The sequence below is a fragment of the Telmatherina bonti genome, assembly GCF_933228915.1.
Source record: "Telmatherina bonti genome assembly, chromosome: 23".
In the NCBI taxonomy this organism is placed as follows: Eukaryota; Metazoa; Chordata; class Actinopteri; order Atheriniformes; family Telmatherinidae; genus Telmatherina; species Telmatherina bonti.
Window position 1 is genome coordinate 12229901 of NC_136632.1, and position 18533 is coordinate 12248433.

At 40.4% G+C, this 18533-nt stretch overlaps 1 protein-coding gene across 1 annotated transcript in view; it reads right to left on the reverse strand.

The window, feature by feature from the left end:
* The window catches only part of grm8a (glutamate receptor, metabotropic 8a), a gene marked incomplete at both ends in the record, with an annotated part of 304303 nt that overhangs the window by 26492 nt on the left and 259278 nt on the right, over nucleotides 1-18533 (reverse strand). Inside the window, 4 exons of the mRNA XM_079263525.1 lie at nucleotides 6391-6757; nucleotides 9364-9785; nucleotides 14577-14723; nucleotides 17947-18086. Of these exons, the coding sequence (XP_079119651.1) occupies nucleotides 6391-6757; nucleotides 9364-9785; nucleotides 14577-14723; nucleotides 17947-18086 (1076 nt within the window). The remainder of the gene's footprint in view (nucleotides 1-6390; nucleotides 6758-9363; nucleotides 9786-14576; nucleotides 14724-17946; nucleotides 18087-18533) is intronic.

Below are 18533 nucleotides of genomic sequence, written 5' to 3' on the forward strand. Positions count from 1 at the left end.
AACAATACCACCCCCCTATTAGTGATGCTTACCGTAAGAATCCTTCTTGCTTTTTCCTTCTCAATTCATGTCTTACATTTTCATTTTAAGTTCCCAGTTTCCCTGACATCCCTCTCTGTAGTTGCAACTTTGTCTTTCAGCTGTTATCTCTCCATCTTTGTGCTTTGCCTTCTTCGCCTTTTTCTTCTCTCGCTGTGACTCAGAGCTACATCGAGTATTCGAGGGAGTTGAAACGATAGAGATAATTGTGAAGAATGAACTGACAAACCACAACATCCTCCCCTTTTTCAGGGTCTGGGGGCTTGTAAATTGGAGAAATACATCAGAAAAAAATGTGGTAAAAGGAACCAGAAATGAAAGCATGCCAAAAATTAGGCAACGGATGGTTTAGATAGCGTTCAGAAATCAAATTCAGCATCCAGACTTTGCTTCTTTTGCTCAAACAGTGGGTTGTCCAAAAAAAAAAGCTGCAAAAAAAAAAAAAAAAATATTGATCTGGGAATAGTTAACTGGGCACCATATGTGGATCTCACTGGTTAGGAGGGTTTAAATGGCCAATAATATGAGATGTATTTGGAAAAGGCTGTTTAAGACTTCATAGAAGAGCAGTACGATCTTCATAAAATATAACAGGAAGCCAATACTAGGAGGTGATGAGCTGCAGCGTTTTGAAACAAATGGACTAGTATAACCATCTTTGGGGAAAGTCGTTTAACATACAGGAAAATGTCTGGGTGTTATGTGACCCAAATCATCCAAATCTTCAGAATTTTTTTTTCCTAAAAAACTGGACAAAGCATTTACACCAAGTGAAATCAGTCACAATTGACTTGTTTTATACAACACTTTCTAAGGAACCCAGAGGGAACCACACTGAATCCATCCTTATCACTCATTTACACTGTCACATGTGTTGTCACAGCTGAGGAAGGGTGGAAATGTGGCGGTATCAGTCCAATCCACACCAGTGCCCTCTTCAATACTCCAGAATGGAGGCAAGGTGAGTGAAGAGTCTTGTCCAAGAACACTGACTGGGATGAAGTGGGACTCAACTGGATGATGTGCTCTACTTCTGAACCACACCATCAACCAGAGTGCACTGCAATTCTTGAATTTAGAAGTTATCTGTAGTTTTCTTTGTTCTGAGATCATTTTGCTTTAAATTGAGAAAGAAATACTGAATCAGGTACTGATGTTTGAAGGGATTCTTTTCTACTTAGGAAAGGACTTAAAATGAGTGTTTCACAAAGTTTTTAAAACACGACTCAAAAGGCAAGGAATGATTGCATATTTCTAGGAAATCTTATTAAGTAAAGTTATCCTACATCTCTGACACATTGTTTCACTGGAATACAGCCTGAATCTTCTCAAGTTCAACTGTTCAAGTTTTATTTTCAAGAGAAAATACAACTCATCCATAACTGAAAACAGAATAGCATCATATGATTGTATTTTGGCCAGAATTAAAGATGAGGATGAAAGTTTTAAGATATATTGCAACACTTTCCTTTCAGAAATGTCTTGATGGATGTTTGACGAAACTGCTGCTTTTCACTTTCATAATGTTTCCAAGTGCATCATTGGAATATGAACATCTGACAGTGTAATAATGGTAGTGTCTGCCTTGATTTGTCAATTAGGCTTACAAATAAAGAGTTGCATAACACAAAAGAAATGAAAAACCAATTTATTTGGAGACCTTGTCATGAATAGATGATTTACTATCAGACTATGTCCTAATACTTAAAATCTTACAACTGAATGGGATTGAACATTTTTTCTTTTGTGTCATTAACCCCTCTTAAAATGAAATGTTTAATATTTACTATTCATTACATTAGCAGCTAGAAAGAGCATGCTGGTAAAAGAAACAATCAAAGTTTAAATCAAAGTTTCTCATGAACATGAATAATTTTTGGTTTAAATGGCATCTTTGGGAAACCAAAGAAATTTCATTGAAGAGTGTGGTTGACTGAACATAACTTTAACCCTATAAAGTCATACCTAATAAAGTCCTTTTTTTTTTTTTACAATTGAAAACTTTATATTACCCTTCAACAAAGAAAAAACACACATACATATACACACACACACACACACACATACACACACACGTGTATGTATGTATATATATATATATATATATATATATATATATATATATATATATACATATGTATATACATATATATATACATATATATATATACATATGTATATACATATATATATACATATATATATATATATATACATATATATATATATATATACATATATATATATATATATATATATATATATATATATATATATATATATATATATATATATATATATATATATATATATATTTATATATATATATATATTACCATTTATTACCATGTGATAGGTCTAAATTATTGTAGTGTAGTCCTTTTCAATATCTACCAGGGTGCAGGAGACCAGTATCTTTTTGTGTACAGAAAAGGGTTTTTAGTACAGTTTCTACCATAAAGTGATGCAAAATGTCTCAGAAACTGTATGTATGAGATACGTTTGCTTTATAGGGTTAAATTTTAGGGTTTATAGGGTTAAATATGCTAAAGAGTTGACTTTGGATGGAGATTTTCAGGGAAAAAACATTTAATGTTTGAGACCAAGCGGGGGTCCCAGTGTCTCTGACGAGTAGCAGTACAATGATACCTGCACATTAAAAGCCAGTGTGCAACTCCCTGCTTTGCAGGTTTTATCATCAGCTTAGTGCCAGTCATGTGATCATGATCAACCCCTCTTATATTTTGGCAAAAGCTGCACATTTCACACAAAGTATCCAAGCCCGACCACATTGTGAAGAATCCCTTGCACATACATTCACTGAGAGCAACTTCACGACAAAGTTCAACAAAATGTGAATCATGATACGTTGTAACCTCAGACTAACTTCACCATAGAGCCAGCCTCCTCCTCTCCTCTTTCTGAAAACGAAACTATACCCTTACTGAAGCTCTGCTCATTAAAGCCCTATCAGCAAGTCACATCATTACCTGTTTACTCCTTTCACTCCTCTCTCCTCCCTCTCTTCTGCTCTCTCTGTTAGCCAGCCAGATGCCACACACTCTAGAGGATATTCCGATTAGAAACAACACACAGAGACACGCAAATGTGCACTGGTGGATATTCCAATTAAATCTAACACACTGCACAAACACACTCCAATGCAGAGACACGGGAAGTTGCTGGTGGACATTTGCAGTGCAAATATGGCTTGGACACTGTTTAGCCCATCCTGTGAGACATGGCAAATAATGTGCACACAAACAGATATATTCTTATAAGGTCATAAAAAAACACACACACAAAGATGACTTCACACATGAACACACCCCACAGTTGCGGTGACGCATCAGCACCTATAAATGGTAACAAGCACAAAATAATATATTGAAGGTCAGAGTCCTCCTCTGTCATTCACACTCAGTCGTTTAAAGGTTAGAGAAGCTGCCAGCAGCAATGAGAAGACCCGTTTGAAAAAGTTAAGTAGATGAAGCCTCTGTCTGAGGAAAGCGAGCATGTTGCCTCGTCGTCCGCGAACACTGATCAGACCCTATAGTCTGGTTGTGGTAAAATCTAAAAAGGTCAATGATAGGAAGGAAAAGGAAGACATGAAAAGATCCACATGCTTATAACTTTCTTGCTTTGATAACTACCCCCAAAACTCTGGCTTCTTGTGGGGGAAAAAAAAAAAAAGTCAGAAAAACACTATGAAACCTCCAGGAGGCGTATGATTTCCCTGATGTGTGATTAGACAGGATCACTTTGATGTGAGCCTCTTTGCCGAGCAGCAGAAGCTGGTGCCTTGCCTTGAAAAGAAAATGGGCTGAGATGCAGGGAGAAACGAAAATTTCCTGATTGAAACTCCAACACAGGGAGGGATTAGACGAGTTTACTGCTTTCCAGAAGCCCAGCTCTGCACTGGGATGCCCCTTGGACCCAGTAGAGGTGGTGGGAGAAAGGAGAGTGATGCATAAGCTCCCACCCCCTCCAGAACACTTTGACAGCACCGCAGAGCTCCTTCAGTGACAGACTCCTTCAGCCTGAATGTGTGAGGAAATGCTTCCTGCAGCAGTCAGACTGTTTAACAAGCTCTGCTCCCAGTAGACAGAACAAAAAATTACACAATAACTTAACAATAAAAAAAAAGTTAAATGTTAAACAATGAATGCATTTTTCATGTTTATTTGGTTTTAATTCCCATCTTTTATATGGATATCAACAGTTTTCTTTCATTTCATTTTATTTTATTTCATATGGTTTCACTTCTCATTCTTTCTTTTTTCATTTATTTTTATGTATTTATTTATTTATTTATTATTTTATTATTTCACTTCTCATCCTTTTTTAAATTTTTTTATTTATTTATTTTTATTTTATTTTAATACTTTATTATTTTATTGCTCAACCTTTCTGTCTCACCACTGTTGCACTGGAACTTCCCCGCTGGGGACAAATAAAGGTCTTATCTCATCCTATCTTATCTATTTGCTGAGACAGAGGAAGGAAATACTTGTCCATTCAGCGAGCACATACGTTTGTATATAGAAGAAAATGACACAGAGGCACAATAATGGTGTTTGGGATCGTGCTGATGGTTATCCCATATTGATGTCTTCATTCAGCCACGTAAGCAAGCTTACCTTTCCGGAACACCTTTGGTTTTAAATGTTTTATCTCTGTAATTTGAAGACATCGTCATATTTGAGAGCAGTGGAACACTTGAAGCCATCAATCTGCTTGCATGCCTGCTTTGCTTTACTTCTTATCTGTCTGTATGTGTGCACATTTATTTTACAAAGGGATACGCGTACAGCATTGCCAAGCGCAGTGACATCTGCAATCAATGACTTGCCATGAATCTCAATGACTATATGAAGTGTTTTACTGTTAAAACCACAGAAGTCGCACTATCAAAAAATGGAATCAATAACCCACCACTGCAATAGTGCCAGTAAACACAATGATATGAATCAGATAAGCTATATTGGCTGTTTAGTGTGTGTGTCTATTAATGTCTGTGTTTATATGAGGATGAAAGGATGCATTCTCATAGGCTGGCACTCGATACGTTACTGATAACTCATGGTTGGTTTTCCAATAAGTGTTGCTTGGAGTCCATAAAACATCAAGAATGAGTTTTCTTCTTCTTTACTGCCCATTCTGAGTCATAGCTGCAGTGTGATCATAATCTGTGATAATAAGTATTTCACCCAAAAAATGTTTGTTATCTCTTTAGTCGATGGGTTAATCCTTCCAAAAAAAAAAAAAAAAGGAAATATGAAAAACTAAAATTCTATTTAGTTCTGACTTCATTTCAAGCATTATGGTTTCATTTGTATTCTTTATCCCTCTTTTATGGTTCCACGTCGGCATATTAGTGCATAAAAAAAGAGAAAAGAAAGATTAAACTCAGATTAAATCAATCTGAAGAGCACAAATCTGTTATCACTATGTAGGCTTCAGTAATGTTCTTCTCACAAGCTGATGTGAGCTGCAGATTTTTAAGGGTCAATGACTAACTTCAAATAACAACCATCATTTTAAGTGTAAGAACGATTAAAAAAAAGGTTTATTTTCTGTAGCTCACAGGATAAAGGTAATTTGCTTCCTACTTGTTACTCAGTAGTCCAGGTATCAGGTAACCTGATGTGAAGCCTTCTGTTTCTATTACACAAAAGTCCATTCACATATGCTAAATTTACATGTTATGCATGTTACTACCATCATGGTGCAATATTAGTGAAATAGCAGAAATAATCCACAATCTACAGTCTTATGATCGCTTTCTTTTTCTACACAAACTCTTCATGTTACAAGGATCAAATGATGACAATTACCTTTTTGCACTGATATACAGTAAACTGGGACTAAATGGCAGTTGGTATTTGGGCTGTGGGGAATTTATAAAGCACCATTACTGCAATAACTTAACAGAAGCCTGGACAAAGGCATAATTCCAGTCATCCAGCTGAAGAGAAGCTCTTCTGTACGCATGAGCGCTTGTTGATGGTAGGATCTAAGCCAGAAGTAAACACATCTCTTCCACAACACGAGACACAAATGTTTGATCAAAAGTTTAAATAATTGAAGTTGAAATATTTCTTTTGCACTTATTTTCTTTTAAATCGACAACAAATAATAAAAATAAATCTCATTCTGATCAAAAGAAAGCGCATACTCTACACAAACAGCATTCAGAACATCAGCTTTTCTCTGTAGTCGTATGTCTGAAGTCCTACATCAAAACCACTAACAGCTGAAGTTAGTAATAATTACTATTTCATCACAATGCATCGCCATGCTTGTACATCAAGCACCATCAACATACACACTCCTTATAGAGAAACTCACCCTTTCTGCAGACTGTGACGTCCCAAAGAAGATGGGTATGAACGCCAGCCAGATGATACAAGTGGTGTACATGGTAAATCCGATGGGCTTGGCTTCGTTGAAGGTTTCCGGCACACCCCGTGTCTTGATGGCATAAACCGTGCACGTCACCATAAGCAGGATGGAGTAACCCAGGGAGCAGATGAGAGACAGATCTGAGATGTCACATTTCAGGACTCCACGTGCCGCCATGGGGTCTTGGGTGCGCTGTTCGCCGTAGTCTACTACAGTGTGGGGTGGGTCTACGGCAAACCACACGAAGACACCGAGGAGCTGAACGGAGATCAGGGAGAAGGTGATGACCAGCTGTGAGGCGGGAGAGATGAACCTGCAGAGGAGGAGACGTGGAGGTGTGTCACTGTTACATGAAGGCATTAATTCATCCATTCATTTTCTACACCTGCTTATTCCTGTGAGAAAGTGATGCTAATGGCTGCCCCACCCACTCAAAGTTTAAAGGATCAGTATATTAGTTAGTGTTTGGTATGAAAAAAAATCAATTATATATTAAATAAAATGAAAAAGTTTAAATAAAGCAAACTGTGGTTGATGAAAGCAAAGATATTTTACTCAAAACCAGCAAAAACAGAAGTTTTCAACAGTTCTTTCAAATGGACATGAGTATATAAAGGAGGTAAGCTAGCTAGTCAGGACATAAGAGGCTATTTCCTCAGTTTTTATTTTTTTATTTTTACGTTAATCTAAGAATATCCAAGAGCTATAAGTTCTTATGACTCAGTCTCCCACCTGGACTGGACAGAAGGTGTCAGTATGACTTTTAACTTGTTGTCATTATGGATTAGTGTGTAAATTTGCATGGCAACATGGAATCCAATCCCATGTTCGAAGGCTGATTGCTGCATTTCGTACAGCCTAAAGTCATGACTGATAGAGACAAGCATGAACTGTCTTTCTCTTACAAAGGAGACTTTATGGTTGCTCTGGTCAAACAAAATGGTTAGTGTTTTGCTTAGTGTGAAGTCAGTTGTCATCTGGGACTCCACCTGTTAGATCAGAAGTTTCATTGTGAGAAAAGGAAAGTGCCCAATATGAAGCCTTGGGTTCATATTGGGCCCAAGGCCAATATAAACCCTGGTAACCCTAAACCAAGGGTTGGGTTACCGGGATTCAAATTGTATCATCTGGCTGGTAACCCTAACCCTTGGGTTACCTAGTACATAAAGGCCCTTTCCACTAACACCTACTAAGCCCTACCTAATTTCAGCCAACACCTCATTACCTGGTTTGAACATTTCCATTACAGTTGAGGCGCCCTCAATGTGGGTGCTGTTACGTTCGCGGTAGTAATGTTGTGTATGTTTTTATTTGTAAATACTTTTGTGCCAGCGACAACAGATGGGCCGTAGCCTTCCTTGGATTAGGCTGCCCAAGGAGACGAGTTGAGGCGTGTTTCGTTGTTCTGCTGTTTAAAAGGAGGAGGAACGACATGCCTGATTGGGGGCTCAGAGGGACGGAACGTATCATCCTTGACATTTTTACGACTGGCAGAGTGACTTTCTAGTTATTGTAAAGAGTAACTGTCGAACAGCAGTGAGCTGCCTCTTTTTGTTTTCCACTGTTTTTTTCACTTAGGGAGGTAAGAACCTCTTTTTTGTTTTCGTATTTCTTTTTTGGACTCAGTAAGTTTTATTGGTAGCATAGGATTTGTTTTGTTTGTTATTTTGGCGTTTGCTCACTTTAATGTTACTTTAAACATCTTATGGCTGATTAATTTTTAAATCGGTTGTTTTTTGTTAAATACCCTTCAAGTTGTGAATAAATACAAGATTGTTTAGTTTAAACCTTCCCCAGTGGGCCAGTCTGAGTCAATTTGATGGTATTTTCATGTTGTGTTCAGGAACCCCAACACTGGGCGTAACAGTGGAGTTGATGGAGCAACTGTGCTAGTGAGTATTGAGAAGTCATTTCATATGGAGGAGATACTTTACGTGCAGCTTGGTTTGTGGCATCTAATCAGGAAAAGATTCCATGAACAAAGCCGTAGAAGGCTGTTGGTCAACAAGCTACTGTGCTGCTGCCTGCAGGTACGACCCAAAATGCGTTATCAGGAGTTGCTCTCATGACTCATCCTGAGACGTGAAATTCTTGCCAATCATGACCTGCAAACTGTACACATCACATTTTCAGCCTGACTCCACACCATCAGAAAAAAGTGTCTAGTTGGCCCAGGAAGATCCTGATGAAAAACACCTACGAAACAGGATGAGTGGTGTCAGGCTGGCCTTAGTGGAAAAGAGCCTGAAGAGGTCTGGTTCTTCAGAGAGAGGCTCCTATCTGATACAGATGACTGATACCACTTAGGGGATTCACATTTAGTCCCGATTAGATACGATTTTTCAAAAAACATATTTGGGCACATAAGATAGTCCTTGTCCTCAATACAAACATTGAGGCTATTTTGCAGCATCTCGTTTCTTTTTTTATCTAAATATGAAAAAAAAAAAAACAGCACCAGCATGAGATCATGCAACATTATTGTAAAATGCATGAAAGAAACAAAAAGAAGGAACACCATAATATGCAAAAACCAGGGAAAACAGATAATCATCTGAACACAGACATGAACCTGAATGTTATTAAATCCTGCATTAACATTTCAGCCCCCGAGTTCACGCTTCCTTCCAGAGTCACTCACACCGACTGGAGTGCAATAGGTGAGTGTGAGTTCATGGCATACATAAATAATGTATGAAAAATAAATGATGAGTAATGATTGCAGGTAGCTTAATAAGGAGGAAATTGAGGTTAAGTCTTTGAGCGACAACACATGCCCGTGTACACAAAAAAAAACAAAAAACAACACACTTTAAGCACAATAACTGACACACCACCTAACTACTGAATATGCAAAAGGCAAACAGAGTCTGCACCGATTCAGACTGCTCTTTATTTTTTTTTGTTTGTTTTAATTACCTTGGTGCCGTCACAGACTTTTTCCCCTGTTCAAAGATGCGGTGTATCCTGTTGGTCTTTGTGAGGAGTGCTGCATAGCTGAAGCACATCCCCAAGCCTAAGAAAATCCTCCTAAAAGAGCACACACCCACATCCGGCGTGGCGATCATCAGGAAAGTGATGGCGTAGCACAGAAAGATCCCCGTCAGCAGCACGTAGCTCATTTCCCGACCGGACGCTCGAACGATGGGTGTGTCGTTGTAACGCACAAAGGTGACGATGACGAAAGAAGTAGTGATGATGCCCAACATGGAGACAAAAACTGGGACGACGGCCCAGGGGGAATGCCACTCCAGCTTGATGATTGGGATCGGAACGCAGCCGGTGCGGTTGGCATCAGGTCGCATCTCGTATGGACAGAGCTCACAGGTAAACTCGGAAGCCTAAGGGAGAAAATAACAAAAATGTTTATTTAAAAAAAAAATAAATAAAAAAAATAAAAACCCTTACAGGTGTGCTAATCCAACATTTAATCAAAGGATATATTTATTTTGTAATACATTTAGTTAGTTCTAATACAGTATCTGCTTTATGAACCCCGATTACAAAAGCTTGACAAACACTGGTTGAGCTACAACAACCACATAATGCAGATCCAAACATGAAGCATGTTCCCCATCATTTTATTCTCCATCATTTCATCTGCCATGCAGATAGAACACATATCCTCTTTTACTTAACTATTTACTAAATAATCACTAAACCAAAATCCAGAAGTGTTGTGTAGTTAAATTAAGAACAGCCGATGATATATCTGCTTATTGAAAGCAGCTTTTAGTTTATTTGGGGGAAAATCAGTGGAAAGTTCACGGCTGAGTTTGGTGTTTTCAACTCATGAATCATCAGCTTCACTGTGGAATATTGGACTCCAAGTTGTTTAAAACAATCTTACAGTCTTTCTCGGATTAAAAACAACTGCTCTTTTTTTTTTTTTTTTTTTTGTCTTGTCCAGCATTTAGGCAAGCAGAATGATGGTCTGGATGCTGTGTTCTGCTGAGCAAATTTTCTCTGCCAAGAGAAGCTTTATAGATATAATGATCCCCTTGACTTTCTGAATTTTTATTTTATTTCTATATTCATTTTGTATTGTTGTTTGAATTGTAGAGTTTGTACTGCTGGACCAGAGAGGACAGACGAAAGACAGAAAGAGAAAGGAGAAAAAACACCTCATAAGAAAAGTGAAAGAGATAAAGGGAGGGGAAAAAAAATAACCCAAAAACAAAAAGAAAGAAAACAGCCTACAGATGTATACATACACACATACAGGCACACACATACATATACACACACATACACACGCATACATACACTTACATATACTCACACGTATACACACATGATATATATATATATATATATATATATATATATATATATATATATATATATATATATTCACATATATATACATATGTACACATATACACATACATACATATACACACACACACCTCTATGCACACACATACACACACATACATACGTACAAACATATACGCACTTGCCAGTATTAACACATAAACATACACATACAAGCCAACTTTAGATCATAGTAACTAAACTATGAATCTAAAAAGTTAAATATAAATGAGAAACAAACAGAAATGAGAAAACTAGCTGCTGTTAGTGAATAAACCTGCAGACGACTCGGTGACTGTGTCACATGCAGAACATGCAGAGTGGAACGTGTTCCGGAAAAGGTGATCATGACAGTGTGACCCCTCCCACACAAAGGCAAGAGGCACGCCAGGAGTACCCCCGAAACCCGGGCCATCGGCAGCCATCCCCAGGCGCAGACCCCAACCGCCCCACCCTGGAGCCAGCCATGCACCGACCCAGGAGGCGGCACCAACATAACCCCACATACACACCCCCACCCATCTGCATACACCCCCCCTTCCTCCTATCCCAGCGGCCATCCACTTTCCTAAATTCTTTCACCCTGATCCTCCCCCCCCACCCCCCCCACCCTAACATTCATTCACCACTTCATCCATTGGCTCATGCATGCCCTCACCTTTCTTTCCCAACGTGTCCCCTGTGAGATTCCCCCGGGGGAGCAGGGGATAGGAGGGCCCCGATCAGGGCCCCACAACTACCCCCCACCCCTGTCAACGCCCCCCCACCACTTCACACATGCAGCCGATCCAGCACCACCCAGGGCCAGCAGCAGTCCCACCCCCGCCAGGCCAGCCCAGACCCAGGCCCCCTGAACAGCACCACTCCCCCGCCCAAACTCCTCCGGCACAGACCCGGAAATAGGGGCATGGCAGGACCCCATCGACACCCCCTCCCTCCCAGCTTATGAATGATTGTGAAGTGTGTGTTGTTTGCAATTAAAATTGGGAAGAAGTAACCACATCATGTTGGGAGCGGGACCACCAAAGCAGCCCCGCCCACCGCACACTGCATGGCCCGCCCCCCAAAATATGTCCATGTGTTGTCAGTGTGTGTTTTTTGTGTTATGTTGACTAAGTGTAATTAAAACTGGGAGGTGAACCGATGCTGGGTGCAGCGATCGAGACCACCTTGATGGCCTCTCTCACCAGCCAGATCAACGTGTCCACCTCCCAACACCCTGCCTGTGTGTGGTGGAAGAAGGGAAGGAGGGGGGTCCGGGGATTTAGGTCCCGAGGGAAGCACGCCTCCCTCAAGAAGATGAGCCACCTGCGGCACGAGGCACGTCCCCCATTCCCGGGGCCCGGCCAGGACAGGCCAAGGGCAGCTGCCCCAACAACTAGGGCCCTCAGCAACACCAACAAAGGAGCTGCCACCGGCCCCAGAAGGCACCAACCAAGGAAGAGGAGGGGCAGGAGAAGGAGAGACAGACCAAGGGCCCACCGCCCCCCACACCCCCAGGAGACGCCACCCCCAGAGACATGTTGCATTCCCTCCTCCTTTACACACCATCACATTCACACCCCCTCACCATTAGCCTGGTATACACACACATCTACGCACAGACACACCTACAGACCCACACATACATCTATACACATACACACCCATTCTAACAGATACACGGCCAAAAGTTTAGTCCACCTCCAAAACCCTACATCCCACTCACCCCCCTACCCACCACAAAGCACCCCTTCCCATTCTACCTACCCTAGAACAAACCACCACAACTCCCCACTTCTCTCACTGAAGTCCTACCCCCTTCATAATCATGACCCTTCACCTACATACACATGCACCCCCCCACTCCCCCTTACACACAGGCCACTACCCCCCATACACATGCATCTCAATACTCCTCTATATAGACACCCCTATCTCCCATGCATTTAACACCAGATTATCCACACACAAGCCCTTACCCCTTCCCACACACACACACACACACCACCCACTCCCTCATCCACAACCCCAACCCCCCACACAATCATGTACTATCACACTCCCCAAAACCTCCACCCCCACACCTACATGCCCTAACACACTCCCCATTACACACACCCCTACCCCCTATACCTTCATGTACCACTACAATCCTCTATACACACCCCGCATATACACCACCGCACTCCCTCATACGTACCCCACCTACACCCCACACACTCATGTACTTTCAGACTCCCCTAAACCCCCACCCCTACACCCCCACACATACATGCCTCAACACACTCCCACATACATGCACCCCTACCCCCCATACATTCATGTACCACTACACTCCTCCATACACACCCCATATATACACAGGCACCCCCCATCCTCAACTATCTTGGGCCCGGGTCCCTCTGCCGGGCACCAGGGCACGGACCCGCCCCCACTGCAGCGGCAGGTCCAGGTCAGCCCAACCCCCCCACGGCAGGGCCGACCCCCATCCCCGAGAAGCAGGGGACAGCCCCGGGCACCGGAGCCCAGGACCCGCACCCCGCCCACCCCGCAGCGGCACGGCCACCCGTCACTGAGCCAATACCCGCCGATCCAGCCTCCGCCAGCGACCTCGCCCCACCGCCGCAAGGCAACTCCAACCATTGATCAACCCAAGGCCTCCCGCCAGGTCTGGAAACCTAGCCCCCCCAGTAATGAAGCAGCCAAGATCCCCGTCCAGCGGTCCAACTGCTCTTTTAAGATCACTGCTGATGTCTTTCCTCCTTGGCATTTTGTTAACGAACGCGAGTCTTCTGAAACTGGCGATGACATTTTATTTTTTACACACCTCTTCTATTTAAATCTCAGATTTTGTTTGTAATAAAATTATTCATCTCAAATCTGTGTGTTCTGATGTGTAAAACCTCAGAGTTGAAAGAAGGTGCACTTTCCTTTTCACATAACTGTATTTTAGTCATGCTTCTACACAATTTTCCAGTTCTGTGCCAACTGATTATTGATTTTACAGCAAACGGATGAAGGCTTAAAAATATATTGACTGCTAACCCTGACAAGAACTACCTGCTGCCGTTATGACTGAGCGTTTCTTTTTCCTTTATTACTTTTTGAGCAATGAAGGTCTTCGCTTATAAGTGTTCTGGAAATTTTCAAACATAAGAAACACACGAGCTGCCAAACTGTCCCAGAAAGATAATTAACATAAAAGATGTCTTTATAACATGCGACTAAACTCTTTCCCTGATCTCATATCATCTATACTTCCATTTGCTTTAATGGCATCCGTGGGGCTTTTCCTGCATATATAAATATAAAATGGGACAATTAGGTGGAGCACTTGATTTGATGGCTTAAGATGCTTTGAAACAAAAAAAAGTGCAAATCGCAATTCTCACTGTGGAGAAACAGTTGGCACTTAAACTGCTCTCTGAAAGCAAATGCACATCGAGACAAACCTCCTGTCTCTGCAACAAGTCTGATAGTTAATTAACTGCTGGAAGCCTCTAATTAATGGAGTTTGATTTGAAGAGACGGCGCAGGAAGTTCCGCCGAGGTTAGACATTCGGTCAGGATATTTTTAACACTTTTTTTTTTTTTTTTTTTTTTTTACAAAAAGTTTTTTTTTAAACAGCAACCTAAGTAACATCCAGGTTAATGGTATCCAGAATAAAAAAACAGTGCAAATTATAATAAAAAAAAAAAAAAAATCAAATGAAGAAAAGCAAACTATCATATTAGAATAAAAAAATAAATAAATGTAGAATTACCTGAATATTCCACAGTTTGGATGAAACTGATTCGTTTTAAAGTGTGTTGTTTCTGTCTTAGAAGTCTACCTGATAATGGTATCCCTCACAGCGTTCGCAGTGCCAGCAGCACGGCACGCCTTTCACAACTTTCTTCCTTTCACCCGTGCGGCATGGGATGCTGCACACAGAGGCCGGAAGAGTTGGGTCCCCGGTCCTCCAACGCATGGCCGCCATCTGAAAGGAAAGTATGCACACCGCTTAAACATTATCAGTCTTTCTACTGGATATGATCCAGCAAGGAAACTGGCAGCCATCTGCTGATACACACATTATTGTGTGTCAACAGCCCTATAACACTCTGTGTACCTGCAGAATGTGTGCCTTGAAGGGAGGTTTGAGAGCAATTAGCAAAAGCAGACCCTCTGATTGTTTTCCTGAACGCTTCCAGGCACAAATCTCACACCAGCTAAACTGAAAGCCAGCATCCTGACTATAATCAGATCTGGCACAAGCAGGCCATCTGTATTTCCTTCTGTGTGTGCATGTGTCTGCATTTATGTGTGTGTGTTTTCTTTCCATGTGTGCAATTAGATTGTTTCCGCTTATGTGACACTGGCTTTTGAGTAAAGCCTTTAGCTTCCTGCTTCTCTGGTGTGTGTGCATTTCCATCTAAACCGCATGTACCTCTGCACGGGTTTGAGAGAAAGTCTGTCAGAGCACAAAGTCCCCGAGGTCCATGCACTGCCACGAGTGTTGAATAAAATGAAGTGTTATGAACACAAGCGCAGCAGTCTGACAAAAACTAGTTAGCAGGAAGCAGTCACCGGGGATAACAAATAATAATAAAAAAAAAGTCAACTTTATTTGATTATTGGCACAAAAGTAGCAAAAACTCAGAGTGCATTTGAACACCAATACAAGGTGACGAATGTACCTGTGTTCTTTTTCCACTGAGTGTTTTCTTCATCATTTATTCATAGCCCAACATTCACACGCAAAACATATTTGGCTAGAAGTGCAATAAATTATGTTTTAAGCTAAACAATACAGAGCAAATCTTTTACGCCGCCATTAATAATCGGTTAAAAATGTTATCAGATGATGGAGATCTGCTTAAACTTCCGAGAATCCTAAACGTGTATCTATCATGAAACTCATACTTTATACACGATTCTTCTCCATCTGTGAAGACCTGACGCTCTTCACTCTGATCACCACCCAGTTTATTGATCATGAATGTGTCCTGCGTGACTTCAAACCCAAATTGGTTGTTAAGCAAATCGCAGACATCTGCTGATTCGTCAGCTGTCGAGGTGTCCAATCATGTGTGTCTCCACTGCATTGTGTCCTTTGGAGTGCTGCTACCTCTCTCTCTCTTCCTCTCTCTCGCTCTCCCTGCGCCAGACCGTCCATCAGCCAGGAAGCATTTTGTATCTATTAGTCTTCTCATCTGTCATCTGGCTTTTCTAATGAAGTCCTGGGTGGATTTATAGTGCGGCACTTCAGCTTGCTCAAAGACTTTATGTGTCTGCTTGTGTGTGAGGATTAAGTTTGTGAGTGAGCAACTGAGACTAATATAGTGGCAAGTCAGTTTCCTTCAACATTATGTTTTTTTTTTTTTAATTTTTAGATTAGTAATGCAAGCACATGCACAGTACTGTATTTTATGGCTAAAAAAAGCAAAAAAGAAACAATTTTACTAGGGATGTTTGATAAAGGCTTTTTTTTTTTTTTTTAACCGATACCTAATACACTAATTTTGTCCCGATCTTACTTTTCGATGTCGATATCCACCGATACAGATATTTTTGGATCAAGTGGTGCCAAACAAACAAAATTATCAAGAAAAGTATTCGAAACATCTCTCATAATTTGTCATCTCTGAACTGGAGGAGATTTAGCTGGAGAGTTTGAAATATAATATCTGCATGTTGTGTAAAATTGCTGTCATTAAAAAATGTAAAAAATGATTCTGATCACGACTGATATCACATTTTAATGTTGATATCGGCCAATCATATCGGACATCTATAAATTTTACCGTAGCTTATTACGTTTTTTTTTATTCTATTTTAATTCAGTGTCAGTGGGAAGGAGAGTTTAACCAAGCTGACATCATGGAAAGTATGAATCCTAGATGGGCTCCCAGTTCATCATAGTGCCAATTTATTACCCCCAATTATGCCTAAATGCATTATTCCACAGGGAGAAGCTGGAGTACCTGGCGAGAATGTACAAACTCCACACAGAAAGGCCCTTGCCAAGATTAGAAACAACCTGGTTGGTGTGAAGCAAGAAGATTCCTGCAACCCTAATTTTTCAACTATAACCAAATTGGTGGAATTAATAAATTAGGTTGAGAAGGAGATTGAAACAAAAATACAAAGCTGAAGAGTAGAGGAAACAGTATTTTATACACTCAGGGGTTTGCTTGGAGGAGAATATCACACACACTTTTGGACTGGGTGGTGTTTATCCTAGAGGAAGTCTGGTTCTGTTGAAGAGGTCACCTCCAGTGTCCACTGGACTGGTGTCCAGCCCATGTTTCATCAGAATTGAGAGAGTGTGTTGAACAGATCATTTGAATAAATCTCTTCATTTTTCTTGGCCAGGCTGGTGTGGAAGTTTTAAGTTTCCATGTGAACAGCAGAATGGAGATTTTTACAAACAGATGACTGAATTGCAACAATTGTTAGCAACTGTTGTTAGCCAAAAGACCATGTGACTCCCACATGGAGGTATGGAGTTACTTCAGTGTTTATCACATAAACAAAACAATCATGCAAAGGTTTTGTTTACTTGTGAGGCAACATGCAGACGGAGCCTAAATCTGTGGTTCAGATTTAATCAAAGCAAAAAACTCATCTATCAGAGTGGACAAAAACAGAAAGATGACTGACAGACTTTTATTCCTCTAGTTTTCCAATAAAAAGCCTAATTGAAATTATTGATTAACATTCCAATGACACAGTTCTTGATATTAAGGATGATGAAAAAAAAACACACAAACCTGAACTGAGAGCAATACCTAAAATGCAGCTGAGTAAGATGGGATTTTCTATTCAGGCAGCTGCTAACAGTGATGCCTAAGCTTAAGTCTTTGAAGGTATTTTATCTTTAAAGCCTCGGAGGAACCAATAAAACAGAAAAAAGTTTCAATGTTTGTAAAGATATTTGCAGTATAACACAGAAGTCTGGATCAATAAGGTGATCAACAATTGAAGAGCTTGAAACATTTCTGTAAGAGTAAACTCAGTTCTGTTTTGAAAACAGGAGGTTGGAAGTAAATAAAATAAACAAAATAAAATTATTTATTGGCATAATATTTTTTTTTCAACAAAGCCATTAAATATTCCTTGTTTTTAGTGAAGTTAGATTTTACTGCTTCATTGCTGCTTCTGAACCTTTGTCACTGGTGCAAATGCTGTTTGTGTGTGTGTGTCTGTGGGAATCTCACTTTGAGGTGGAGTTTATTGGTCCAGGATCCGATGACTCGGTACTCAGCCGTGGATTTGTTGGTGATCTGGTACTGAAAGATGTCGTATCTCCCTGGCGCGTCTCCATTCTCATTAAACACGACTGGTGTTCCGGCACTCCCTGAAACAAATGCAGAGCATCAGCTAAGTTGCTTAACACAATGACGATGATTTGGTGCGGTTTTTAAGTGTCGAAAGATCGTGACAGGAATAATTTCAAATCCCAAAAGATACAAAGTGTAAAGGTGCATTGCCAAATATTTTACAAATTAAGGATGTATCACTCCTTGAGCTGCTTTTGTTGAGGAAGAAGAGTGAAACGGAGGATAAGTTTAATGGTTTTGGTAAGTTAATTTGTTATCCCAGCAAATGGAGTGCTCCCCCTGCAAATCAACAAATCTCTCCTGGATGTATGCCTGTTAAATCAAGAGATGATAAAAACACAAAAACAGAATAAAATAAAATAAAATAAAATAAAATAAAATAAAATAAAATAAAATAAAATAAAATAAAATAAAATAAAATAAAATAAAATAAAATTAAATTATTCTGAGCAAACAGAGAAGAG